Here is a 26162-nt window from a genome sequence, read left to right as displayed (position 1 = left end):
ACAAATGCTCATGAACATCTTCACTAAACAATAATTTTTTTTTATTTTTCTCTTACAACAAACCATAAATGGGCCACCTAGAAGAGCAGTGGATAAGGGTCTCTGACTTACAAGGGAATAATGGAAAGCAACATTTCTCTGTGGAATGGGTGAAGATGGTCAGACCCTCCAAGGAGGGGTCCTCATGGCAATATATTGCTGACTATGATAGAGGCAAAGCTCAGGAACAGTTTTGACTCCCCCAGCCTCACAGTTCCTTCTGGAAGCTCCTCTTCAATTACTTCATCGGGTAACATGTCCCTTTCAAGATTAGTAGGTCCTCCTGCATTGCAAACCATGCTATTACAACAACGAACCCAGTAGAAGCTATTAGTTTTGAAGATTTTTCTTGGGGCTTCAGGAGGCTGCTGAGCTGCATATAGAAACGTGCAGTTGTATGTACAGTTCTTATAAACAAGTAGCTCACAAGGGTTTATGCCTGAAAAAAAACAGCAGCAATGAAAATAACTGATTTCACATTTTCTGCTTGTAAATATTGAAGCACATACACCTCACATTCAACCATAATTAGTTCCATGTACACATTCTATACTCCCAGCTGTGACAACATTGTCTAGAATACTTGACTGAGAGAGAATATCCAAGTACACTAACGGGTCTCATCACTCCAAGAACAACTACTTCTGGAGATAGTTTTCTATCTAAGCTGCCATCTTTAGGCCTCTGGCCCTCCCAAAATAATATCATGGTACCTTGTTATGTAGCTACGCACAATGAAATGTCCTGTTCATTTTTTGTGGTAAGAATTCTAGAGCTCCAGAAATCAAATGCAGACAAGAAGTCATGTGTCACTTACGGTCCAGAGATCACACGGACCTTTAACAGAGGTGTCCATATTAATGTAGCATTATCCAGATTTTCTGCAGCTGGCAAGACCCTTCTAGGGTAAACTCCTTCCTGGGACCCTCAGCCTGGTGTTTCAGTCTCCTGGACCAACATATAAATGCTCTTGAGCGCTTGGTGCCAACCTCCTCCCCAGCACAGACTTGATGCAGCATTCCAACTAGGTACATGTTACCCGATGGACAAGCCCTCTGGTGAAGGCTATCAATAGCAACTAATGTGATCACGACTAATGTGATCAATAATCGTCACTATGGGGCTTGTCCAGTGGCCTCAGCTGACCAATGCTACCTGACCAAAGCTCCATCTAACACCTCCTTCAAGAATCCCTGGGTTAAATACCTTGGCCCTCATCACTACTTCCATTCCCCTTGAAGTCTATCCAGTGTTTACACAAACACTTTATTCTGGAACTTACCATAATTGATTTATCTATTCATGGATCTGGGTCTTGTCTCCTCTATAACACCAGAAACAACTGATGAATACGAACCAGTCACTTGTTTTCTGTTATTTTCCACTTAAAACGTTTATTGGAGTTCAACATTCTACAGAAATGTGCCTGACCATAAGTCCACAACTCAGTGGATTTTCCCTAAGTGCCCACAGCCAGTACTCAGCATGCAGCACCAGACACAGAGCTGCACGACGGCCCCATGACTCTTCACTCTGCTCCTCCACACAGACACTGCTGTAAGCAGCCCAGGCCAAAGATAGGAAATGTATGGGCTTCTAAACCTATAGGTTAGTTCTGTTTGGCTTTGAACTTTATGAAATGAAATGATACATTATGTCTGATTTTGTGGATGGCTTCTTTTGCTCTATTCTGTGTTTATGAAATTTATCCCTATTGTTGCACACTGTTGTATATTGTTCATTCTCATAATTGTACAGCATTACATTGATGAACATATCACAATTTATTGTTGATGGACATTAAGGTTGTTTCTGGTTTTTGTCTACTCCAAACAGCGCTGCGATGAATACTGTTACGTTGTATTTGCCTTGAGGTGAGCCTGCATAAGCTTTTATTAAATTAGCTATGTACCTATTTAGAAGTGCTGAGTCTCAGTGTTTGATATGCAGCTTTAGCAGACAACGTCGAAGAGTTTTCTACACTGGGCTGAACTTATCTATAGTCTGAGGGATTGTGCACACTTCAGAACCCTGATAACACTTGGTATGATCCTTTTAGGATATTGAGTCATTTCCTGTGGCGTTATCGTGTTGTGGTTTTAAGCTGCATTTCTTTCAAGAAGAATGACATTGAACAACTTTTCTTATATATGTTACACATTCAGACACCATTTTCTGGTAAATTCCCTTTAAGCCTTTTGTTTAAAATTCCACTGGATGATCAGCTTTTTATTAATTCATAGGAAGAAGTTCATTATATTATGAATACAAGTATTTTAGTAGATACATGTTTTGAAATGCTTTGTCCTGATCTGTGGCTTGCGGTTTTACTATTTCACAGGTATCTTCTTAGGAACAGAAGTTTTGAAGTTAAAGGTAAATCAACCTACCAATTTCATTCTTATGTGACTAGTACTATTTTGCTCAATTTTTAAAATTCTTAATTCCTAAAAGTCACAAATACAGCATTTTACATTTTTCTCTAAAAACTTTATTGGTTTAAAATTTACACTGAGATCTACAAACCACCTAAAACTGCTTCTTTTGTATGGTGCAAATATTGTGTACAAATACCTAACATATCCACCAATACTTAGTGCAGAGAAGTGTCTTTACCCACTGCACTGCACAGTCAACTTCGTCAGAGATCAAGAAACCGGATGTATGTGGCTTTTTCTGAATTATTTCTCTTCTAGTGTTGTATTTTTCAATCCTGACCACAGGATCCAACACCAAACTGTTTTGATTAAGAAAACTATATGAATAATCTTGATAGTTCAGAGCACAAGTCCTCGAGCTTTTTTCTTTTTCCCCAAGACTGCTTTGGCTTTCCTAGCCCTTCATATTTTCAAAAAGCATTAGGCACCAGCTTGTCAAAACACAAACACACCTCTGCTGAGACTCTGACTGAAATTCTTTTGGATCTGTAGGTTAATTGGAGAAAAGATATCCTTCCTCTGTTGAGTCTCATGATCCATAAGTATAGTGTACAATTCCATGTGTTTAAGTCTTTCATGGTGTTTTAAGTCTTCAATAGGTGTTTCTGCAGTTTGAGTGTTGAAATCTTGCACAAATCCAGTTAGATTTGTCGTACTTGATTTTGTGATACTTTAAAGAGCAGCATTCCTTGGATTTCATTTTCAATCTGTTTCTTGATGTACAAAAAGACAAGTGATTTTGTAAACTGATTTTTGAATACTTATCTTTTTCCAGGATCTTTCCTAAAGATATTTGTTATTTGCAGTTTATTATCTCTGATGACTAGTAAGCAGTATAAATTCTTTCTTTCTGCTCTCCATGAGACTTCATCCTTCCTCTTGCCCAACTAAACTACTTAAGAGCTCCAGTTCCATTGGGAATAGAAGTGGTGATGGTAGACATTTCCCTCAGAGATTTGGAAAGGGTGTTGGATTTTATCAAAACATTTCAGCATCTACAATCATCTCTGCCCTTTTCTTTGTTAATATGGTGAATTAAACTGATGGGTTTAAAATTGTAAACCACATTGCAATTCTGTTATTGAATCCACAAGGTAGTGGGGTTGTGGAATGTGTGTGTGTGTGTGTGTGTAAATGAACCTTTTATTTTAAAATAGTTCTAGGTTTTCAGAAAAGTTGCAGAGATAGTGCAGAGTTCCTATATGCCTCATACCCAGGCCCCTTGTCTCAGCACACCGCCTATGTTTCTTTCCGTAGAGGTCTTTCGCTTACCATCCTGCACAGCCCCAGAAATCAGCAAATCTCTTGAAAGGAAAAATGTCCCAGCATTCCAGCATTCCCAGTTTCTTTGTCCTAATATCCAACAGTGTTCATTCAGGAAAATGGAGCCCTTAAAACAGTCTAGGTCTAAGTTATTAAATACAAGTGTTACAGCTGCCATGACCATGGGGAAGCCAAGAAAGGAAGTCAGTCAGGTGAGGCTGAAGATCAGAGGAACAGTCCAGAGCTAGGTCACTTACACTGGGGCAGGCTGGAACAGCCCCATTTTGCACGGCAATATCAAAGGCCATGTACCTTTATCCTCTCAAGTAAGGCTCTTGCAGAGATGTTTAAACTGCTCCATTGGAGTACCCATCACCTAGGCAGGCCAGTGGCCAAATACCTGCTGTCATCTTAGGAATTGCTTTCAGTCAAAGGCTCAAAAGTAGAGAAGATGGGGTGGACATGAAGGAGGACAAATTGGAGTCCGCCAGTGTCCATCACTGCACAAAACCATTGTGACCTTCCAGAAGAGTGATCTCTGCTTCACCCATACCTTGCAAATCTCACTCAAGTTCCTCTTTTTGCCAACTATTACCCCATGAGGGATTCATGGGAAAGATAGTTTTCAGACTCATTTAGAGGCAGTAATCATGCCATCAAGGTCCCCAGCAGTGGCCACTCTGGAGACAAAGCCCAGATTCTCAGCCTCCTGCCCACGTCCCAAATCAGCAGTTGGTCTGAAGAAGAGGTGTGCATGAGTCTCTTCTCACACTGCTATAAAGAACTGGCCGAGACTGGGCAATTTATAAAGGAAAGAGGTTTAATTGACTCACAGTTCCGCATGGCTAGGGAGGCCTCAGGAAACTAACAATCATGGCAGAAGGGGTAGCAAACACATCCTTCATATGATGGCAGGAAGAAGTGCCGGGGAAAAGGCCTTTATAAAACCATCAGATCTTGTGAGAACTCACTTACTATCATGAGAACAGCATGAGGGTGACCACGCGCATGATTCAACTGCCTCCCATGAGGTCCTTCCCATGACATGTGGGGATCATGGGAGTTACAATTCAAGATGAGATCTGGGCGGGAACATAGCCAAATCACATCCAGGTGGTAATCAGGGGATTGTTTTTGCGCAAAGCTTAGAACACAGAATGATATGTGAAGTTGCAAGCACAACCACAGAAACTGGGGACAAAACGGCTAGAAGAAAGGCCCTGGGCAGGGCCCCAGGCAAGGCCTCCACCTGTACACCAGGATGTACACTGGCTGCACCCTCCCTGCTTGCTCCATTGGTCACTGGGCCTCTGGCCATACATCTTCATCTTCTGCAGGTTAGGGTCCTGGGGAGAGGGGGCACCTTCCTCAGAGCACCAGAGGCCTCTGAGGAGGAAGCAAGAGCATCCCGGAAGTGCAGGCTCTGCCCTGACCTCATGCTTGACCTTCCCATCTGTGTGTGGCAGGCATTTCTCTGAGGGCAGTCCATGGCCCATCCACTGCTTTGACCTGCCGAGCTGGAAGCACTCTCTAGACTACCAGAAATTGAATGGCCAGTGAGGACTCGCTCAGGCAGCATGGGGTGTCAACACACACCACCAGGGACAGTAGAGGCTCTGAGGTCCGGCAATGCTCTCACCCTCTGGAGACACTGCAGATGTGTGGACAGACTGTACCACTTTGCAGAGTACCTGGCTTTACAAGATGATGCATGCTGGCCTATCATGAGGCTGAGACCAAGGCCTATGGAGACGCACTCAAAATGGGAAGACATGAGGGAAGGGGAAACAGAGCTGGGTTCAGAGAAGAAAGCAGACTGGCCCTGCCCCCAGAGACTATCCAGGTAGCAGACTAATCAACAATGTGTCAGAATGACAAAAAGGTACTTACGGATGGAGATTGTCATACAGCGCCTAACATGATACTGACATGTTCTAATGCTGGGACAGTTGAAATCATTTATGACCGCACAGTCATGGCATCTCAAACTATAGGTCCCTGAGAGGGGAGAAAGCAGGCTTCAGGCTTCTGCTCCACCACGCCTTTTCCACCCATTACCAGCTCACTCCACCCTCCCTCAATGGCCAGCCCTTCCCCTCTGCTTCCAAGGACTTCTCCTAACCTGCACAGCTCAGCTCTCTGTGCAGTCTGAGTCTCGCCCAGACTAGCTCCTGGGAGGGAGGTCAGGCACAAGGAGAGCTTTCCCTGCTCTCCAGCGCAGGCTCCAGGGAGCGCCACTGGTGGTCACATATGGGATTGCTATGCTCTGCAGACCTGGCCCACCTCACCAAGGAAGACTGGATACTCACAGGGGTCCAGCGTCCTCCTGGGTTTCCCTGGACACAACCCCTCCTGCCTGGCCCTGATGGGGAAGGACCACATCAAGGTTCCCCTTTGGTCCCCAGTCAGCTGCTCTTCCATCCTAACCCTCTCCTTGCTCATGACTGCTCCTGGACTGCCCTAGTGCCCACCCCTGATTACACAGAAAATGCAGGCCCCAGCTGGCTGAGACGTGCTCCACGTTGCAGCCAATCATTCCAGTTACCCCCAGCAGCCCCAGGTGAGTTCTCGTCCTCTCCAGGACAGTGAGAGGGAATGATACTTACACTGATGACCAACAGTAACATTGGCTGCCACCAGTGGGAGCCCCACGGCTAGGAGTAAGACAAAGTGGAGCATCACTTCACGCAGGAGCCTAGACCTGAAGGTAAGAAGACCCAGACAACACATTAGTGACATGGCTCCTTGGCCAGCTCTATGTCCCTGGCGTCAATGGTCTCATGAGTCTCCCTGACTCTGCCCACCTGAATGCCTCCCCCACTGAGCCAGCAGCTCCTTGGGTAAGGCACTGGGGTCAGGCAGGTCTGACCCACACACAAGTCTTTGCCAGGCCTGTGCCCTCACCTCAGACAAACTCGCTGTCACTCCTCGAGCCAGGGAGGTCCTGGGGCTGCTTCGTGTGGCAGCTCACCTAAGGGTCCCCATGCTTCAAAATATTTCTCTGTATCTACTGGTTGATTCTGAACCTCAAAAGCGACTTGTGAAACGTTCTCAAATACTGCCCATTGACACGCTTCCCGCTCTCACATGCAACTCAGCAACATGAGGGCTGAGGTGACTACAGGAGGGGAGCGAGGACAAAACATGCCACAAGCCCAACTTGAAGGCATCCTCAGTGGCATTACGACAGAACTCCCCCCCCCAAAATCTAGTCTTCTTCCACCCTGGGCATCACTGAGCCATCAGTTAATTACTGGCAAGGGGAGGATCTGGGGCACCTCACACCTGAGTCCTGATGCCAGCACTGTGGGCTCAGAAACGTCCCCCAGGTCACCAATCAGTTGCCACAATTGAGACATTTTCTCGCAGGAACACAACTGCACCCTTATTCCTGCAAACGCACTGCCTCCATCCCCTACCTGCCTTCAGCAGCCTGACTCAAGGGGGAAGCTCCATCTCCCTGGTTCGGAGCAGGTCCGTCCTCAGTGCTCAGTGGGGCAACTCCCTGGGCACAGCTGCTGACGGCTGCTGACTCCCCTCATGCTGAGGCCCCACCTGGATGGGGTCAGAGCCTAATGTGTAGCTCCCCCCACCGCAGGAGCAGCTGGGGCCACAGAACCAGAAACTGACTGTGCAGCAAGAAGCCACAACCCAGGGATAGGGATGATCAGGATCCAGTACCCACTTTGCCCCACCCTGTGTACTAAGTCCAGCTCCAGTGGGGAAGGCTGAGATTCAAAATGCCCCTAGCCCTAGGTCATCAAGTTTGGGAAGAAAGATGGGCTGGTACCTCTGGGATGCAGGAGACCAAGACTGAGGGCCTGTCAGTGTCCACCCTTGGAACGGGCTCCTGACTCGCCCGGCCAGTCAGCCTCCCTAGGTGGATCTCCCACCCACTCCATGCCCATTCCCCTGAGACCCAGCAGCCCTGTCTCCACTCTGTCCTGCCTGCTCTCACTGGATGCCTCCTTCACTCACTCAACACTTGCTCCCAAAGCTGGGCTCAAGGGTACCTACTGACGCAGAGCATGTACACGGAGGCTGTCTTCCTCCATGAGGGCACAGCAGACATTCTGAACACCCTTCCACTGTCAATGCCCAGAGCATAGGCAGGAAAACTCACATCAGATGTGTTCACTGCTTTCCAGCTGGATCTTGGGGCAGATGGGAAAATACCCAAGAGCTACAATGGAACACTAAAAGAAACCAAGCTGGAAAGTCCACAGTAACAGCATGATTTCCTGGGGCACAGGTTGACGCCCAGAGCCCAGAGCTTTAGGATTTTGTAGTCGAACAGGTTCTAGAGACAGAGCCAGGGCCGAGGTGAGTGGGAAATGAGAGCTTGGATTCCTTCACAGAGCATGGATCCTCAAGACCGAAAGTGTCAGAGAAGCAGAGTGGGCTAGAAAATGCGGATCATCAGCATCAGCAAACAGAGACCCTGGTAACTTTGGGCCTCATCTTCCAGAGGATGCATGAAAACAGTGTGTTTCCTGGGAATTCCTTACCCAGAGGCTTTCTCAACAGTCAGGCTGGAGTTAGAACATATATGACTGTGTGATCGCAAACCCCAGACAGAAAAACCACTTACGAGTGGCCATGAGTCATCCTCATCCTGGGAAGCCAACAGAAACCATCACTGGAGGGGGACATACCCTCCACTCAGACCCCCAGCCTCCGGTTGACTAATGACAAATACAAATGTGCCACAGACAACCAGAGGCACAGAAGTGACTAAGCCCCCAGGAGCAACAGCAGAAGAAACAAAATCTCCACGTCAGACTCCCGAGGAATTCCCATATAGGAATGATTGCATGCAAATGGAAACACACAGGCTAAGAAGCCAGGAAAAATCTTGTCATTTCCACTTCTACATGGAATATGCAGTAGGCTGTGGCTAATCAGAACGTGACAACCGGGCAAATCAATCCACAGAGTTAAAAGTCACATTTGAAAGGCCCTCGGACAGATATGGAAGCACCAAGGCTAACGTAAACCAAACTTCCAAAGAGGGCAAGCCCTTCCCAGGGTACCCTTTGTCATTCCAGATACATTTGTCAGTTTGGGCACCAGCTGAAAGCCAGGCTGGCTACAGGCAGGGACTCCAGTAAGGAATGCAAACCACAGTGCTGTCTTGGCTCACAGGGGACCAAAGTGGCCCAGAATCTCCAGGTACCCGAAAGATCAAGCCAGTTTTCGCATGGAAGGGCCTCCAAGTGCCGTGGTGGGAGGGACCCTGGGGAGTCAGAGAAGGCCAAGTAGAATCCCCCCCTAGTGTGGCAGATCCCAGGAGACAAAGTGCCCCTAGAAGGAGCCTGCCACAGTCACACCGCTGGTCTCCATCATAAGCCAGTGGCCCGGAAGGAACAGGTGCGTGGGATGAGGTTCAAGGGGAAAGTCAAAGCCTAGAAAGGGACACCTGTCTGAGCTGAGGATTCCGTGTGAAGGCTGACCATACTAACTGGGTCATCCTGGTCACACCCAGCTAAATTAGAGTTCCGGGTGGGGAGACCATTCAGCCCTCAAGGTAGAAAACATTGCTCCAAGAATGTACTTCTCTGAGGCCTGGCTGCTGAAACTGCCTGCGGTAACCTGAAATCAGTTTTATCTGATGGCTACTGAGACCACCTGCTGCAACTCTAAGCCTCCGTTCACCCACTGCTGTCATTCATTCATTCATCAACCAGAGCTTGCCAGCTCCCCAAAATCCTACTAGTGCCAATGAAACTCAGAGAGCAGACAGCAATATGTACTATTTCTCTTCTTTATAAAAAAGAGACACAGTTTCTCTCTCTCTCTTTTTTTTTTTTTTGGAGTCTCGCTCTGTCGTGCAGGTTGGAGTGCAATGGCGTGATCTTGGCTCACTACAACCTCCACCTCCAGGGTTGCCACACTCTGTGGGGGAAGGGGAAGGGTACGGCTCAAGATGGCTTCAGTTAGGGTTAGAGACAGGGCCGGCTCCAGAGGTGGCCAGGGTCAGGTTGAAGCTGCAAGCATCCCAACTGGCTTCCACCTTTGAGCAAGCCAGTAGGCCAGGCCTTCCCACAGGCTCCTGGAGAGAGGAGAGGGTGCACATCCCCAGTAGTAACATGCAACCACCTCCAATCCTTCCAGCTATTTTGTACACAACGCAAGACATTCAATAAAAACATCAGAGGATATGTAAGAATCAGGAATAAATTATTGCTAATCAATAAAACAACAATAGAAATAAACCCACACTTCACTCAAATATTGACATTAGCATACAAGTGCTTTAAAAATTCTAATGAGAGCATGAAAGAGAAAAAGATTACAAAATTATTTACTAAACTGATTTTTTAAAGATGAAAAAAATTTAAAAATAACTGGATGTGTAGGAGGCAGAAATAAGGGACTACAGTATGAATTATTTCTACACCATCATACTTCTGACCCTAAATATGTGGGTTTTTACACACAAACCAGTTCTCCAACTCTCTGGACACTAAGTGACTGTCCCACATTTCAGTTCAATTCTGACACTGCCTTGAGTAGGGCAGACCCCACAGGTGAAGGGCTCAGGCCCACCCTACTGCCCCCACTTCAGATGCCAACCACAAGTCTGGGCCACCTGTACTTCTGACTGCCCAGTTATAAATCAAGGGTTTCCAAGACCTCCTCCTCCTAGATAATTTGCTAGAACAGCTCACAGAGCACAAGAAAACAGTCTACTTACTATTACCAATTTATTACAAAGGTGACAACTCAGGAACCATCAAAGAGATGCATGGGGCAAATACAAGGTTTCAGCTTAAGATGGCTTCAGACAAAAAGAGTTGGAATATTTTATTACCAGCACACCCACTACAAGAAATATTGACTTTATAACATATATAGAAATAAAATATATGACAATATCCCAAAGCAAAGGAGGCTGTAGAACTGAAAGGCAGAAACAGTTACGTCAGCGTTGGCGAGCGCAGGTTTCTAGGCAAAAAACATTGCAAGAGGTAACACGGACAGATACTTCAGAGCCGAATGCAGTTTCCGACCCTCAGAGTCCATTTTCTGACTATGACGGCATTAAGCAATAAGTCACCCCAGAAGGATTAACTGGAAAATCCTCATCTGTCTGGAAATTAAGAACACACTTCCAAATAAGAAATGGACCCCCAAATCCTTCTCAATAGAAGTCAAGAATATTTTGGGCCAAGTAATGATAAAGAATGAAAAACAGAAACCTGGCAGAAGTAGCCCGAAAGGACACGGAAGGAAAAGCAGAGCTCCATCAGAAAAGGAAAAAAGACTGGAAACGAAGGCCTCCTCCTCTCCTTCGAAACCAAGGAGCCAGAAAAGAACGAGGAGCAGAACGTGGAAAGGGCTGCGGTCCCGAGACCCCCGCCTTGGGGAATCACAGACGGTGTGGGGGTGGGGCGGCCCCGGGACACCCCGAGGGAGAGGGCTCGTAAACTGAATGGGGCCCCCACCCCCAGACTCTCCAGGGAAGCTGAGCTCCAAGGGGAGGGGGATCCTGGGACCCCTGAAGGAAGTGAACTTGGGGTGCCGGCATCTCCCTGGGACCCCTGAGCATAGTTGGGGGGCCTCCCTGGGACCCTGATGGGAGTGGAGTTGGGGGCCTCTCACTGGTACCCCTGAGAGGAGTGGAGTTCGGGGAGTCTCCCTGGAACCCTGAGAGGAGTGGAATTCAAGGGGACTCCCCGGGACCCTGACGGGAGTGGAGTTCGGGGGGCCTCCCTGGGACCCTGATGGGAGTGGAGTTGGGGGCCTCTCACTGGTATCCCTGAGAGGAGGGGGTTCGGGGGTCCCCCCGGGACCCTGACGGGAGTGGAGTAGGGAGTCCCCCGGTCCCCCTGAGAGAAGCTGGGTTCGGGGGTCTCCCCGGGACTCTGAGGGGGGTGGAGTTCCCAGGGGAGCGGGGACACCCCATCCAGGAAGGCGGCGCACCCCCAGGTGGCGTCCGGGCGGCCCGAGCAGCTGCGGGGGAGGCTCCCGGCCGCGCTGCCTCCGCTGGGCCCCGGGCAGGCTCCAGTCTCACGCCTGGGTCCGGACCCGCCTCAGAAACCGACCTGCGTCCCTCGGGGCCTGCCCTGTCGTGACCGCCGCCGCCCGCGAACCGCGCCGCCGTCGCCGGCCGCCCCACCCGCTTTCTGGAACTTTCCGGGCTCCGCGGCCGCACAGCCCCGCCCTCCTGCCCGGCCCCCGCCCCAGGCTCCAGCCCCCGCCCCAGGCTCCAGCCCGTCCGCCCGCGTTCAAAGGCGGGCAGCGTGCCCTGGGGGCTCCGGGGAAACTCTTTCTCCCGGAAATCTGCACCCCCGGGCCCCATCCACACGCCCTTCAGGAAAGCCACGGGGAATGTTCTAGAAGCCCACGCCCCTGGCTGCTGGAGACACGGGACAGCGGCCACCGCTGGCAGCCTGTAGGCACCACCAGGCCCACCCTGCCCTCAAGGTCCCAGTCCGCGCACCTCTTCCCGGACCCTCCCTCTAGGTGGTCCCGCCACCACCATCACCCCGGGGACCCCGGGAGCCCCTCCGCTCGGGGCTCAGGGTGTGACCCCGTCGCCTCTGGAGCTGGTCCTGTCCCTAACCCTGACCGAAGCCAGCTTGAGCGGTGCCCTTGCCCTTCAGCCCCGCCAGCGCCCACCTGTCCAGAGGTTTCAAGGGGAGACCTGCCTGGCTGTGGCTTGAGCTCCTGCCATTTTGCCTTCAAGCTGTGTGTGGCCAGGGACCGCTGGCTTCACGCGAGCATCTCCTGCACAGGGTGGCTTGTCTCTGGTCGAAGTCTTGAAATGTTTCATTTGGGAGAAAATAACTGCAATGAGGGGCATGGGGGCAGACTGGCTGGCCTTCAGGATGTCCAAAGAACAAAGAAAAGGCTTTTGTAAATTCGCAGTGGCTCACGCCTGTAATCCCAACACTTTGGGAGGCTGAGGCGGGCAGATCACTCCAGGTCGGGCGTTCAAGACCAGAATGGTCAACATAGTGAAACCCCGTCTCTACTAAAAATACAAAAATTAGCTGGGCATGGTGGTGCATGCCTCTAGTCCCAGCTACTCAGGAGGCTGAGGCAGGAGAACTGCTTGAACCTGGGAGGTGGAGGTTGTGGTGAGCCGAGATCACGCCGTTGCACTCCAACCTGCACAACAGAGCAGGACTCTATCAAAAAAAAAAAAAAAAAAAAAAGAGAGAGAGAGAAACTATGTCTCTTTTTTATAAAGAAGAGGAGAAACAGTACATATTGCTGTCTGAGTTTCATTGGCACTAGTAGGATTGGGGAGCTGGCAATCTCTGGTTGATGAGTGAATGAATGACAGCAGTGGGTAAACCGAGGCTCAGAGTTGCAGCAGGTGGTCTCAGTAGCCAGGCCTCAGAGAAGTACATTCTTGGAGCAACGTTTTCTACCCTGAGTGCTTAATGGTCTCCCCACTCGACACTCTAATTTAGTTGGGTGTGACAAGGGTGACCCAGTATGTTTAGTCCCTCACACCGGTCACACCGAATCCTCAGCTCGGACGGTTTCCCCATGCTAGGCTTTGACTTTCCCCTTGAACCCATCCCACACACCTGTTCCTCCCGGGCCACTGGCTTATGATGGAGACCAGTGGTGTGACTGCGGCAGGCTCCTTCTAGGGGCACTTTGTCTCCTGGGATCTGCCACGCTTTTCGCCCTTTTCGGAATTTCAGTTCATGCAGGCCTTGGCGAGTTCACATCTGTCCAAAGGCCTTTCAAATGTGACCTTTAACTCTGTGGATTGATCTCCCTCCCTTCCCAGATCCACTCGGGCCTGGCCAGCAGGATCATTATATGCTGAATGTCCATACCTGGCAATCCTAAAAAGTTCTGCATTCTACTGTCAGCCCGTTTCACTCGCCCACATCATGGCAAAAGCCCTGAGAGTCCTGCAGCAGGAGTGAGGGAATAGATACTGGTCCTCCAGAAATTTCCTTCAGATTCAATACCTTTAACCAAGAGACTCATCCACCGCCCCACCTTTGGCCCACTTCCAGTATTCCCCAGTTGAAATTACGATCCATACTTGCAGTTTGGTTCCTCCAGGCTGGCACATATAGTAAAGATCTGACCCTTTGAGGCCTGTGTTGGGGCTATAGAGGCTCCCTACCCTGCAGAGGTGGGTGCTGTGGCAGCTTTGGGGCCCCTGGCACATCTGCCTCTTCCATCTCCTTCTTCAGGAGCCGTGTCAACATCCTCATCCAGTTAGGTAAGTTACCCTCTCCTGCCTCCTTATTTACCCCATAGCTTCGGCTTTATCTAGAGGCGGGAAGCTTTCCCCCACCGTCTGGTCCATGTGCATCGTTGCTGGCTGTCTGACTGCCAGTGGTGACTGATGGCTGCGTCCTGAAGAGGTGCCATGACCAGGAACGTCCAGCCATGCACATCGGCCACCATCTGGAACAATGGACCTGACTGGGTCATCATAAACCCGGCCTTGGATTCCCATAATTGGGGCATGACCAGTGATTCTGGGGTTGTTCCATTCAGCGGTGAGCAGGGTGTGGTGCAGGGCCAGCCGGTGGGCCCCTTGCCTTTACTCCAGGCAACAGGCAGTCATCATGTCATCCTGAAGGGTCACTCCAAATAATTGGCAACTGATGCCAGTGAACCCCCACATGGGGACTTAGCTTGGAAGGGTTCTTGTCTTCACCCAGGAAAGAATTCAAGAGTGAGCTGACAGTGAAAGAAAGTTTCCTAAAGCAACAGTGTACAGTGAAATGGATAGTAAAACTTATAAATTATAAATCCCTAGAAAGACTGATCATGACTAAGACAGAAGACACAAATTATCAATAGCAGGAATTTAAAAGAGGACATCTCTAAATTTAAAAACATAAAAAGATAACATCTAAGGCTAGGCAAAAAGTTCTTAAAGTTACATAACGGAGCAATTGATAAACCGGACTTCACCAAAGTTAAAAGTTTTGCTTTGCTATTGACTCTGTTATTAGGATGAAAAGAACAGCTACAGACTAGGAGAAAATATTTACAAGCCACAATCTGACAAAGAAGGTTTATCTAAAACATATAAAAAACATGTAAAGAACTCTTAAAACTCCACAGTAAAAAAAAAAAAAAAAAAAAAAAAAAAAAAAATCAATGAAAATATGGGCCAGCCATGTAAACAGACATTTCATCAGCAAGCAAATATGGGTGGCAAATAAGCACGTTAAAAAATATTCAACATCCTTGTCCTTCATAAAATGCAAATTTAAGCTACAATGAGATATTGCTACATACCTATGAGAATGGCTAGAATAAAAAATAGTGACAACACCAAATCCTGAAAAGGATGCAGAGTAACTGGATCACTCACACACAGCTGGTGAAAAGTTAAAATGGTACAGCCACTATGGAAAACAGTTTGAAGGTTTCTTATAAAAATGAATATGCAACTACCATACATTTCATAACCCAAGCTGCACCAGACACTTGGAGAAAGCAGAAACTAGAATCTTACCCCAAGATGCCTCAGGTGACATGGATAGTGGAGGTCTTTAAGGTTTTTAACAGTAAGGACCAGGCAGAGGAGGAAAAAAATGATGAGAGAATGAAAAAGAAGGCAAAAATTTTGGCTGCCGTAATTACAGGTCTGCCTCAAGGTGACCCTAGGCAACAGAAACAGTCCAGACAAGGGATGACCAGACCTCAACTAGCAGCAATAGGATTGAGGCACAATCAATGTGCTTATTATAAGAAGGAGGGGCACCAGGAAAGGGACTGTTCATTCCATCCTGGGAAGTCATGACAGAATGAATCTCCCCAACCCACTCCTCTTGATGCTAGAGTCTTGCATGAAAAGGCCACCCTCTCTGCTGGATGTAGCCCAAGTGCTCTCCCAGTTGCAGTCAAGCGTTCTGTCGGCATCACCACTGCAAAGCCTCAGGTCACTCTCAATGTGGCAGGCAGGAAACTTAAATAACTATTGGATACTGGGACCATCTACTCTGTCCTGACCTAACTTGTGGGACCTCTGCAATGCCAACTGTACGGTGATGGAAATAGATGGCCAGGATAAGGTAAAATGATTTGCCTTTCCTTTGACTTGTGAAATTGGATTTAAGGGTATTACTCATTCTTTCCTATATGACCCTGGGTGTCCTCTTCCTTTAATAGCTCATGATTTATTATCCAACCTGGGAGCCTCAGTTTCCCTCCAGGGGAATGCAATATAAATCTCAGTATCTCTGAGAAGAGAATCCATTTACTGGCCCTTTTGGCTCCCAAAGGTCAGAAGTTGCCTCCTGTCTTGGGAGAGATATTATCTCAAGTGACAAAATTTATATGGGATGCCAGTACTCTGAGACAAGCCATCACTGCAGAGCCTATTAAGATAAAACTTAAGCCAAGCATACCCTACCCATGCAAGCCCCAATACCCTTTGAGGACAGAAGACCTACAGGGAATACAGCTCCTCCTGGGAAAATTCCTACAGCATAGGCCTATTCAGCCCTGCCAATTACCTTGTAATATCCCAATGCTGCCTGTGGAGAAATCAAAAGGGGAGTACTGGTTTATTCAAGACCTTAGGGCAGTGAATGACTCAGTTGTTCCCAGTCATCCTATAATTCCCAATCTATCCACACTCCTCTCTCAGATCCCTGGGCACACTCAGTTCTACATGGTGCTGGATCTACAGAACACTTTCTTTTGTATCCCATTGAATCCCAAATTCTCCTACATTTTTGCCTTTGAATGGAAGTATCCAGAGACCCAGTAAACTTCCCAATATACCTGGACAGTGCTACCCCAGGGGTCTCAGGATAGCTCCTACCTCTCTGGGCAGGCCCTGGCAAAAGACCTCAGAGATCTTACACTTACGAGTAGAACCTTACTGCAATATGTGGATGATTTGCTTATTGCTAGTGAAGGCTTCCAAAGTTTTCAAGAACATACTATTAAAACCTTACATTTCTTGGCTGAATGGGAATATAAGGTCTTCTCCTTAAAGGCCCAGATCTCCCAGACACAGGTTTGATACCCAGGGTACATACTTACCCCAGAAGCCAGGATGCTTGCCCCAGACTGAAAGCAGGCCATCACTTCACTACTAGTCCCTGGTAGTAGAAGACAGCTGCATGGATTTCTGCAGATGGCTGGCTTCTGCTGGGTTTAGATCCTAAACTTTGGCCTCATACTTAAACCCACTCAAGTGCGGAGAAAACCAACCATCCCACTGGGTAGAAGCCTGTCAGCAAGCATATGAAACCCTAAAATCTGCGTTAAGAAGGCCTCTGCCCTAGGACTCCCAGATTTGTAGAAGCCTTTCTTCCTATCTGTATATTAAACGTTCAGGCCAGCCCTGGATGTCCTAATTCAGAATCTGGAGTCCATCCAATGGCCAGTGGTTACTTTTCAAAGCAATGAGACCAGTAGCCCAGGGGAGGCCCAGCAGACTTAGGGCAGTGGTGACCACCAGCCTCCTGGTCAGAGAGGCCTCCCAACTCACATGAGGCCAACCCCTTCAGGCTGACACTCCTCACCAGGTCCCGAATGTGTTAGAAATAAAAGAGCCCCACTGGCTGGGGAAGCCCAACTTTATAGCAGGCCCTGCTGCTAGACACCCTCGACTGAGCCTTAAAGGTGTGTTAGACCTTGAATCCTGCCGCCCCAGTTCCCTCACCCACTTCAGAGACACAAACACACTTGTGTGGACACTTTAGACCAGACCTATTCTAGCCAAATGGACCTGCAGGACTCCCCGTTAGAAAATGCAGACAAAGAATTGTTTACATCTGGGAGTGGCTTTGTAGAAAATGGAGTCCAGAAGGCAAGCTATGCTGCTGTTGGCCTGAACCATGTTGTAGAAGCAAAAGCCCTTGCCCCAAGCACTTCCACTCGGGAAGCAGAGCTCAGATCCCTAGTCAGGGCTCTTTAACTCAGGGAAGGAAAAAGACTTAATGTATATCTTGCCTCTGAGTATGGATTCCTAGTGTGTGGAAAGAGGAGGTTGTGGAGTGCTAGGAGCTCCCCCACAAAACATAAAAAAGTGATTCTGTCCCTTCTTGAGGCAGTTCAGCTCCCTGCCCAGGTAGCTGTCACGCACCATGAAGGGCCCCAGCAGGCAATTCTTTAACCAGCCAAGGAGACAGCTGAGCTGGTGAAGCTGCCAAACAGGCGGCTCAGACAGAGTGGCTTGGCCCCTTGGCTCCTGTAACCCATGTTCCCACTATAGGAAGGAGGGGCACTGGGAAAGGGACTGCTCATTCCATCCTGAGAAGCCGGGACAGAACAAATCTACCCAACCTGCTCCTCTTGTTACTAGCCTCTTCCTAGCCATTTTCTTCTAGACAAAGACTTAAATCAGGCTGTAAAATACATCATTAACTTGGGACAAGTTCAGCAGGCGATCTCCCGATATGATAATAAGATGTGACCTCAGCCAGGTCATGGAGTTTCAGATCATTTCCCCGCTAGCCCAAGTGCACAGGTCCTACTCAAGACATGGCGAGAAGGAAGCCCAGAGGCTCAGTTTACTGAGAGATGAAAGAGTCCATCATACCAGGTTTCCTTGGCCACTGCAACAGCTGTACAGTTGGAAGGACTTGTCTCTAGAATGAAATCTTTTGCTTCCAATGGACAACAAGCCTGCTTGGAGAAAACAGTCTACTCCTGTAAACCTGTAGAGGACCCCAAGTATTTGTTCAAGAAGCTGCCTCTGGAAGACAGCAATGGTTAAGTAACATCCATATATAAATCATATATACCATATATAAATGATATATACCATATATAAATGATATATACCAGGGCATATGCAGACTATCATCAGGACCCTGGCTTGCTGCCCACCAACTGCACAATTCATAACCTGAACCTCACCATTCTCAATGACACCAGGGGACATTCGAATTTGTGCTCCTCTTGGAATTGTTTTCCCTTGAGGCCACCCTAATAACCTCCTGTGGTCCACTGCCTGCTTTCCCTATACTTTTCCTCTGTTGGCTCAGGCCTATTCTTGCAGAGACAATGTATGATTCACAGATAAATGTGCCTTGGGATTGATAGGGATAAATGGAGTAACCACAACTGCACTCCCCAACATCAGGCCTCTGTCTAAGCAAGGCAAGGCCTTGGCATGGTGCTAGCAGGAATAGGCCTGACTATTGGCCTAGCAGCCCCTTGGAGAGACCTGACATGACAGATTGGTCATGTAGTGCACCAGACTGGGCAGGCTCTAGAAGGCGTGAAGCCCTCCCTCAATTCTCTCAATAATGCGGTGTTGGATAACCATTGGCCCTGGGTTACCTACCGGCAGAACAAGGAGATGTATGCATAGTCACGAACACCTCCTGCTGTGCTTAGATAAATACTACAGGGCAAGCAGAGGTGAACAGCCAAGCAATCTACCATCAGACAACGGGGCCCAGCAGAGGAGTCAGTTCCAACTGCTGCCTCAGCACCTCTCTCTCTACAAGCTGGTTTCTTCCTTCCTTAGGACCGTCGGCAGTTATCTTTCTTTTGATTTTTGGACCATGCTTGTTTAACTTCCTGGGAAACCTTTTGTGTTCTAGATTGCAACAACTTTACTGACCGTGCATGCTTCCAGTGTGTTCCAGAAGCCCTCAGCCCTAGCACATCGGCCCCTTAAGCTGCAGGAGAGTTCCATTCCTCTCAGATAAAGGTAAAGGTGTAGGAATGACACTTGCCTTCAGCAGGAAGTAGCTCCGGAAGAAGAGACGTTTGCCCAAAATCCCTTAAGATGAAGATGAAATGTCTCAGGGGCAATGAAGCAGGTTGGCTGACTTCCTGTGGTGACCTGGTCTAAGGGAGAAGAACAAAGCCCCTTACTCAAGCTCTAGCTCACCTGACTTTCAGTCAATCAGCCCCCTGAAGTAGGGGGCTAGGGACTTACCTGAAGCCCTGAGTATGTAGTTAGACTTAAATTCCAACCTGGAGTTACCCCTTCCTCATTTTAATGCTAAAAATCACACCCGGAGGTGGAGATTTAAATTGTTGATGCCACATGCCATGTATGAAGAAGCATGCCAGCCACTGCATCAGTGCTAGAAAAACACCCCCTCTGCACACCCTGACGCCCACCTACCTTGCTGGGAGAAAATGGAATCCAGGCCGAGAGCAAACCCCAGCCAAAGATGTGCAGCCTCCAACCAGGCACCGGCATGAGGTGGCCAGGCAGGGGGGCGGAGGGTTTCTGCTGGCATGGTTTTATTAGATCTGCATGAGTATTGCCAAGGTTGGCTGCCCAGGGCCCCTGTTGTAAGGAGGATGACGGTGACCTGGACGGCAACCAAAGACCTCACACTGGGAGAGCACAGCCAGGCTTAGGAGCAGGATTCTGTTCCAGCGCTCCTCAGTAGGCCTTCTACGCTGCCTGGGACTACGGGAAGCACATTTTCTGTGCAGGAGCCATTTCCCACCATCTCAGGCCTACATTCTTATCACCCCCATGGCCCCCAAGCTGTGTGCCCTTCCTGTGAAAGCTGCTGGCCCTCTGGATGCCAGTCAAGGCTACTGTGGCGAATACCCAGCACAGTGTCCAGCATGTAGGAAGTAAATAAATACTTGCAGAACAAATGAATAAATGAATGCTTTACCTTATATGACCTCATACAGGCTGTAGTGTAGGAGCCTTACCTGCTTCCTGCTTGCAACCCCAGAGACCTGCCAGGGTCCCAGTGTTAGGACAAGCCCCAGCCCACATGCCAGCCCAGCCTCTGCAGCAGAACCAGCACGGTGGTGCTTCCCCCAGGCATTCCAGCCTCCGGAGGCAGCTGCAGGCCCCCTGGGCCCACATGGTCCCAGAGCCTTCCAAGCACCAGGCTCTGGGCGGAGTCCTGCAGGCTCAGGGAAAGTGCTTCCTTTCTGCCAAGTGGACTCAGCACATTGGGAGTGGCCTTCCACTGGGAGAGGTGGAGCAGTGGGACCCGAGGCCACCGGCGTGTGTCCACTGAAAAGCGGCCTGCCTTCTCCCTCGCTGACTGGGATGGGTACCTGAGCTCACAGATGCAGAGCTCTGGAAATAGAGACCCTCAGAGCCATGCTGGTGATGCCACCCGAGGGCCTCCTCAACGCCGGCCCCTGCTGGCATCCTCCAAGCTGCAGGAGGAAGAGATCCAAGGGAAATCCCACACCTGCTCGACCCACTCTGTCCCCAGCCTACGCCCTCTCCCAACCTGGCAAAGGGGTGTGAACTCAAGGTCTAGGCCCAACAGAGAAGCCCCACACCGCCCGCAAGCGTGACCTTGCCTGTCCCTTTGCTCTCCCAGGTCCCAGTGAGGCTCTGCACCTGGACTGGGCAGGAACGGCCTTCTGCAGGCTGACTTTGCTCGATGGCCCCGTACCCTCCCTCTGGGCTCCTGCACCCTATGCTGCTGCCCCCACCTGGGCTGTAAGCCCCACCCCTTGTGCCTCAGCCATCCCTTCTGACTGACCTTGCTGTGGGCAGGCTTTCATGGGGTCCTTCTGCACATGCAGGATTTGGCCCAGCCCCGGCACAGAGCCCAGCCAGCCTGTCTGTGACATGGGGCAGTGGGGAGGGGAGGGAATGAATGAATGACTGAACCAAGGACCCACCATGGGCAGGACCAAGCTGTAGAGAGGCAGCACTGCCCTGCTTCGAGGGATCTTAGGCTCCAGAGCCAGGTGCAGAGCCTGCAGGGCATCTTGGTTTCTGACCCTAAGGGTTGCAGGCGTGGCTTCCCTTCATGGGTGAGGTTGTATCTGGAAGATACAGCAGAGGTTTGCAGGGTGGGCCCTAGGAAGGCCATTGGGGAGGCTGGGCACTGGCACAGCTTGCACCTAAGGGCATAACAACTCCGCACCTACTTATCCTCAAAGCCAAAAGAACCCCAGGAATTCAGGGACAAGAGGGCTCTGGGTGGTGTCATGGGAGGCTTCCTGGAGGAGGCAGAGGAGAGAATCTGAGGAGAGGGTAGAATGAGGGAGACCTGCAGGCAGGGCACAGTCAGTGGCAGTGGCAGGCACCTGAGCTTGGCCAGCATCCAGGTATGGGTGTTGTGGGACTCACTGTAATAGGAGTGTGCTCTGGTTACTACCTGTGAGCCAGGCTTTCCTGGGGGTGGGCTGTGGGAGTGCCCGGAGGGTTCCCAAGGCCCATGAGAGCTGGAGGCTGGGGTAGGCAGGCTTTGTGGCATGAGCTGGTGAAGAGGCACCCCTGCCAAGCTACTCACCGCTCCACACTACCTCCTGCCTCAGTTTCCCCAAGGTGCTCAGGACAAGAAGCACCTTGTGCAGAAGAAAGCCCTCCTGAGGGGGTCCCTCTGTGGGCAGACGTGCTGTCAGGCAGACCACCTCCTGCCCTCAGGGCCCTCAGCAGACAGGGCTGGCTCTCAGCCTGCAGACCCAGCCCAGGTACCCACTTGCCTGCCCTGGGTCACACCCTTGATCCAAGGGGTGTGCACCTGGCCTCCCCTAGATGTTTTGGCCTTGTCTACAGAAGTCATAGTCCCTAGTCCCTTCGGGAAACTCCTGAATTTGTCGCAACTGGGTAGAGTCCATCTCCGTACCCTCCTCCCACCAGTGCGCAGCATCCCGCCTCTGCCCCTCCTGTGAGTTGTACCTCTGGCCTTCGGTGAGGTGTGGCCATGGTCCAGCTGCCGGTGTGGCCAGGGACATTCATTCAGCAACGGTGACAGCTGTGTCTGAGGGTCCCACAGAAGTGCGAGGTGGGATGCCACTCCAGGGGTCCCCAACAGGCAGCAAGAGTGGGTGGCCTCACAAAGCCGGTTCAGTCTGGGGACTTCTCTCGGGAATACTCCTGGAGAGGCCACAGCCCCCACCCCATCTCTTAGCCACGTCCTCCTCCTGCCCACCTCCCCCAGGGCGTCCCCCAGCCAACCTGGAAACAAGGACTGCGAGTCCTGTCTCCTGGCCCAGAAGGCAGCTGGGGTCTCTGGGGACAGCCTGCTGGGCTGCGCCTTACCCTCCCCAGGCCTGTGAGGGGCACGGCGACTGTCCTGGCCTGCCCGGGCTGTGCCTCAGGCCCCAAGCCTGTGCAGCCTCTGCGGCTGCCTGCAGCCCTCAAGGGTCTTTCTTAGCTGGGCTAGGGGGAGCAGGACACTTAGCTGTTTGCTTCCCGGAAGCCCAGCAGAGGCTTTGGGGCCCAGCGCTATTGGCAGCCTCCCCCTCAGTACAACTTCCCCTTGGCACCCAGGCCCTCTCTCTTCTCCCACCCCCTCTCACTCCCAAACTGCACAGCTCTTGGCACCCCCTTCTTACCACCCCCAGCACTTGGCAAACACATCCAGAGGAGGCCTTTGCTAAAAGGAGTCTGGGCCATGTGTCGGCACGGCCCTGTGGCATCCACCAGGGGAACCCTGGCTGCAGGCTCCTCTCCCTCTTGCTGCAGGGTCACTGACTTCTAGGCATCTGGAGTGAGGGTCTCCAGGGAGGTCATGCCCTGGCAGGCCAGAAATTGGGAGCCTCATGAGGGACTCTGAGAGGGTTGAGTGGTTCGCTCAGGCCCCACATCCACAGGGGTGGACTTAGACTTGAATCCACTGCCCTGGGCTTCACCAGCCAGTTCCCCTTCCGGGACCGAGAGCCCCACCCCGAGGCTGACCCAGTGAACTCAGGATCTGAGTGGACTTTGGGACCTGCCCTCCAGACTTGGGCCTTCAAAAGTTTCAAACACTTTCCAGCCTATGGGCTCTCATTTCACCAACAGAACCCCCTGGCTGGCCAGTAGAGCAGGCAGCATTAGCCTATTTTTCAGGCAAAGTGAGTCTGTGGAGAAGAGTGGAAGATGGGAGACTGGGGCCAGATCTGAAGCCTGTGGGCCCCAGAACCACCGAGACCGAGAACCACCAGTCGGGTCCCCAGGAGGACGGAGCATGGCCAGGTTGCAGGTTACTCTCGGATGATGCTCATGGTCCCCACGGTCTGCTGGGCCCCGTCACAGCCCCCACAGCCTGCCAGGGCCCGTGAGCTGCGCTGCTCTTCTAGATGTGTTTTCTGGGTGCTGGGAGTGGTACAAAGCGGGTGCCGAGAGCCGCGCAGTTTGGGAACGAGAGGGAGAGGCAAGCAGAGGCAGGTGCGATGGTCCCATCCTGCAGGTGAGGAAACTCCAGGTCCTGCACAGTATCGGGGAGCAGCGGGCGGGCAGCAGAGGAGGCTCTGCGGGGTGCCCAGTGAAGCCAGCCAGCCACAAACCTCCTTCTCCCCATCTTCCCCGGCTCCACGGCTCCCTGGGCCCGGGTCCCTCTTGCCCCCTGTTGTCCTAGGTGACTTGGATCAGGCCCCCACAGCCAACACTTCCTCTTCACAGCACTGTTCCTCTGTTTCTCTGGGGTTTTCCTTGGTCCCAGGACTCTGCCAGACACACACATGCCCCTTTAATTCTGGGGACAACTTGGGGCTGGAGGGATCATGATCCCCACTTCATGGATGAAGAGTGCTAAGGAGAGGAAGGAGATGGCCACGCAGCCCACACTGCAAAAACCTGGTCTGCCAGAGCCCAGAGCCAGGCATCTCAGCACACAGTGTGGCCATGGCAGGGGAGCCGCAGGCCCTACCCTCCTCCTGCCTGGTCCATTGAATCTGACCCCCCAAAGCCGCTGGGCCTCCCTGGCCCTGCTCGTGATGAGATGCAGCGGGGTGGCTAAGCTCTGGAATGGCCCTCATCTTCCCTCTGGGGGCAGGACAGCTTCCTCCCTCCCTCCCACACTAGCCTTGGTCAGTCGTGGGGGCAGCACTCGGGGGCTGGACCAAGCCTGGTGCGCTCCGGGGTTGGTGTGTGAGTGCAGTCTGAATAGTGTGCAGGTGCGTGCCCAAGTGTATATGTGCTTACAGGTGTATTCACATGCAAATGTGTGAATGTGAGTGTATGCGAGTAAATGCAAATGTGTGCGTGTGTGTGTGTAAATGTTTGAGTGTCAGTGTGTGAAAGAGGATGTGTTATGTGTGAGTGCACATGTGAGCCAGTGTGTGTCACTGTGATGTGTGAGTGTGCTTGTGTGTGTACGTGTGTGAGTAGATGTACGTGTGAATATGCTTGTGTGAGTGCTTCTCTGTGTGTGAGTGTACTGTATGAATGCATTGTGTGTGTGAGTGTGCATGTGCGGGAATGTGTGTACCTGTGTGTGTGTGTATGTCTATTGTGAATGTGTCTGTGAGTGTGCACGTGAGTGCAGTCTGTGTGTTTGTGTGAGTGCATGCGTGTGTGTCTGTGTGTGTATTTTGTGTGAGTGCACATCTGTAAGTGTGTATATGTGTGCATGTGTATGCATATGCTTGTGAGTGCATGCCTGTGTGTGTGTGCATGTGTAGGAGTGTGTGTACATGTGCGCATGTGCTTGTGTAAGTAACGTCTATGTGTGTGAATGTGTGTGTGTATTTTGTGTGAATGCGTGCATGTGTGCATTTGTGGGTATATGTGTATGTGTGTGCCTGTGCTTGTGTGTGAGTACATGTCTGTGTGTCTGGACTGTGTATGTGAGTGTGTGTGTATGTATTGTATATGCGTGTGAGACAGGAAGGGGAGGAAGAGGTGCAGGGCTGAAGCCGGGGGCGTCTGCAGAGCAGATGGGGCTGTGGTGGAGAGGTTTGGGGTGTACTGGATGCTGTGGTTCACACCAGATGCCAAAGCAGGATTCCATGTGCAGGAACATTTTGCCAGAAACGCCTGTGAAGGATGAGAGGGAACAGGAGTGGGAGGCGAGAGCTGTGGGACACTGCATAGCTCTGACAGTCACAGAAGGAGGGGGGCCTCCTGGACGGCGGGGCCATTCTGAGACGTCAGCCAGCCTGAGACCTCCCAGCCAAAGCTGCCCTAAGAGGAGGCCACGGAGGAGCAGCCCCCGCCATGCCCCATCATCAGTTGGGAGCACCCTAGGGCTGGCAGGTGGGGCCAGCTCCTCCTCTCGGCTGAAGGACCCCGAGGGTGCACTGCCAGGGCTGCCCAGCGGGGGTGCTGGTGGTTCAGTTATGAGTTTGGCTCCATTCCCACCCTCTGTACTTGGTTTCAGAGGCAACTCTGCAAGCCACATTTGCACTTTGCCAGCGGGGGCTCCAAGAGGCAGCCTGAGTGATGGTGAGCTGGAGGCTGTCCCTGGGCACCACCTTAAACAGGGTAACTCATCTATCTGCCTGCCAGGCTGTGGTCAGGGGGGTGCTGAATTTCCATCCCACATCGTGGGCAGAGCACTTCAAGGCAGTGTGCTCGGAGACAGAAGCCCTTGCGGATGTTCTCTGCCTGGCTGGTGAGCTCCTAATGACCCTTCCGGGGCCACCTCCAGTGCCCCCAGTTGTAGGCCCTGCAGGAGCAAGCCGTGGCTCAGCCCCAGTCTGCAGGGAAGGCAAGCCGAGCTGTCCCAGGTGAGCCCTGAAGCCTGCTGGGAGCTGAGAGGGAAGCCTAGACACCCTTGTTTATCTAGTTTGCCACCTCCTTGCTCCTGGAAAATACCAGCCGCACCCCACACTGAGGAACAAACGTATCCCTGCCTC

At 51.0% G+C, this 26162-nt stretch overlaps 1 protein-coding gene across 7 annotated transcripts; it reads right to left on the bottom strand.

Annotated features, from left to right (window-relative positions):
- Nucleotides 1–24: 24 nt before the first annotated feature.
- GML (glycosylphosphatidylinositol anchored molecule like) lies at nt 25–20544 on the bottom strand. 7 transcript variants are annotated; one of them, XM_033202844.1, is made up of 5 exons: nt 20334–20544; nt 19385–19499; nt 6347–6441; nt 5631–5738; nt 25–478 (listed from the first exon to the last, which is right to left on the bottom strand). In XM_033202844.1, the coding sequence occupies exons 3-5, from the start codon at nt 6417–6419 to the stop codon at nt 183–185; spliced, it is 477 nt and encodes a 158-aa protein (XP_033058735.1). In that variant the 5' UTR covers nt 6420–6441; nt 19385–19499; nt 20334–20544; the 3' UTR covers nt 25–182. The 7 variants fall into 7 exon arrangements, with proteins under 7 accessions (XP_033058735.1, XP_033058736.1, XP_033058737.1 ...); XM_033202845.1 differs by lacking the exon at nt 20334–20544 and adding an exon at nt 19783–19800; XM_033202846.1 differs by lacking the exons at nt 19385–19499; nt 20334–20544 and adding an exon at nt 18238–18324.
- Nucleotides 20545–26162: the final 5618 nt, after the last annotated feature.

This window comes from Trachypithecus francoisi, unplaced genomic scaffold (genome assembly GCF_009764315.1).
Source record: "Trachypithecus francoisi isolate TF-2019V2 unplaced genomic scaffold, Tfra_2.0 Lachesis_group7, whole genome shotgun sequence".
Lineage (NCBI taxonomy): Eukaryota > Metazoa > Chordata > Mammalia > Primates > Cercopithecidae > Trachypithecus > Trachypithecus francoisi.
The sequence above is the reverse complement of the archived record's forward strand: the minus strand, read 5'-3'. Positions and strand labels throughout refer to the sequence as shown.

Coding starts and splice junctions, on each gene's coding strand:
- GML (XM_033202840.1), bottom strand. CDS start 7,812: ATGTCTGCTGTGCCCTCATGGAGGAAGACAGCCTCCGTGTACATGCTC. Junction 5,739..6,346: donor TGTTACTGTTGGTCATCAGT/GTAAGTATCATT, acceptor CTCCCCTCTCAG/GGACCTATAGTTTGAGATGC. Junction 479..5,630: donor CTGTATGACAATCTCCATCC/GTAAGTACCTTT, acceptor GTTTTTTTTCAG/GCATAAACCCTTGTGAGCTA.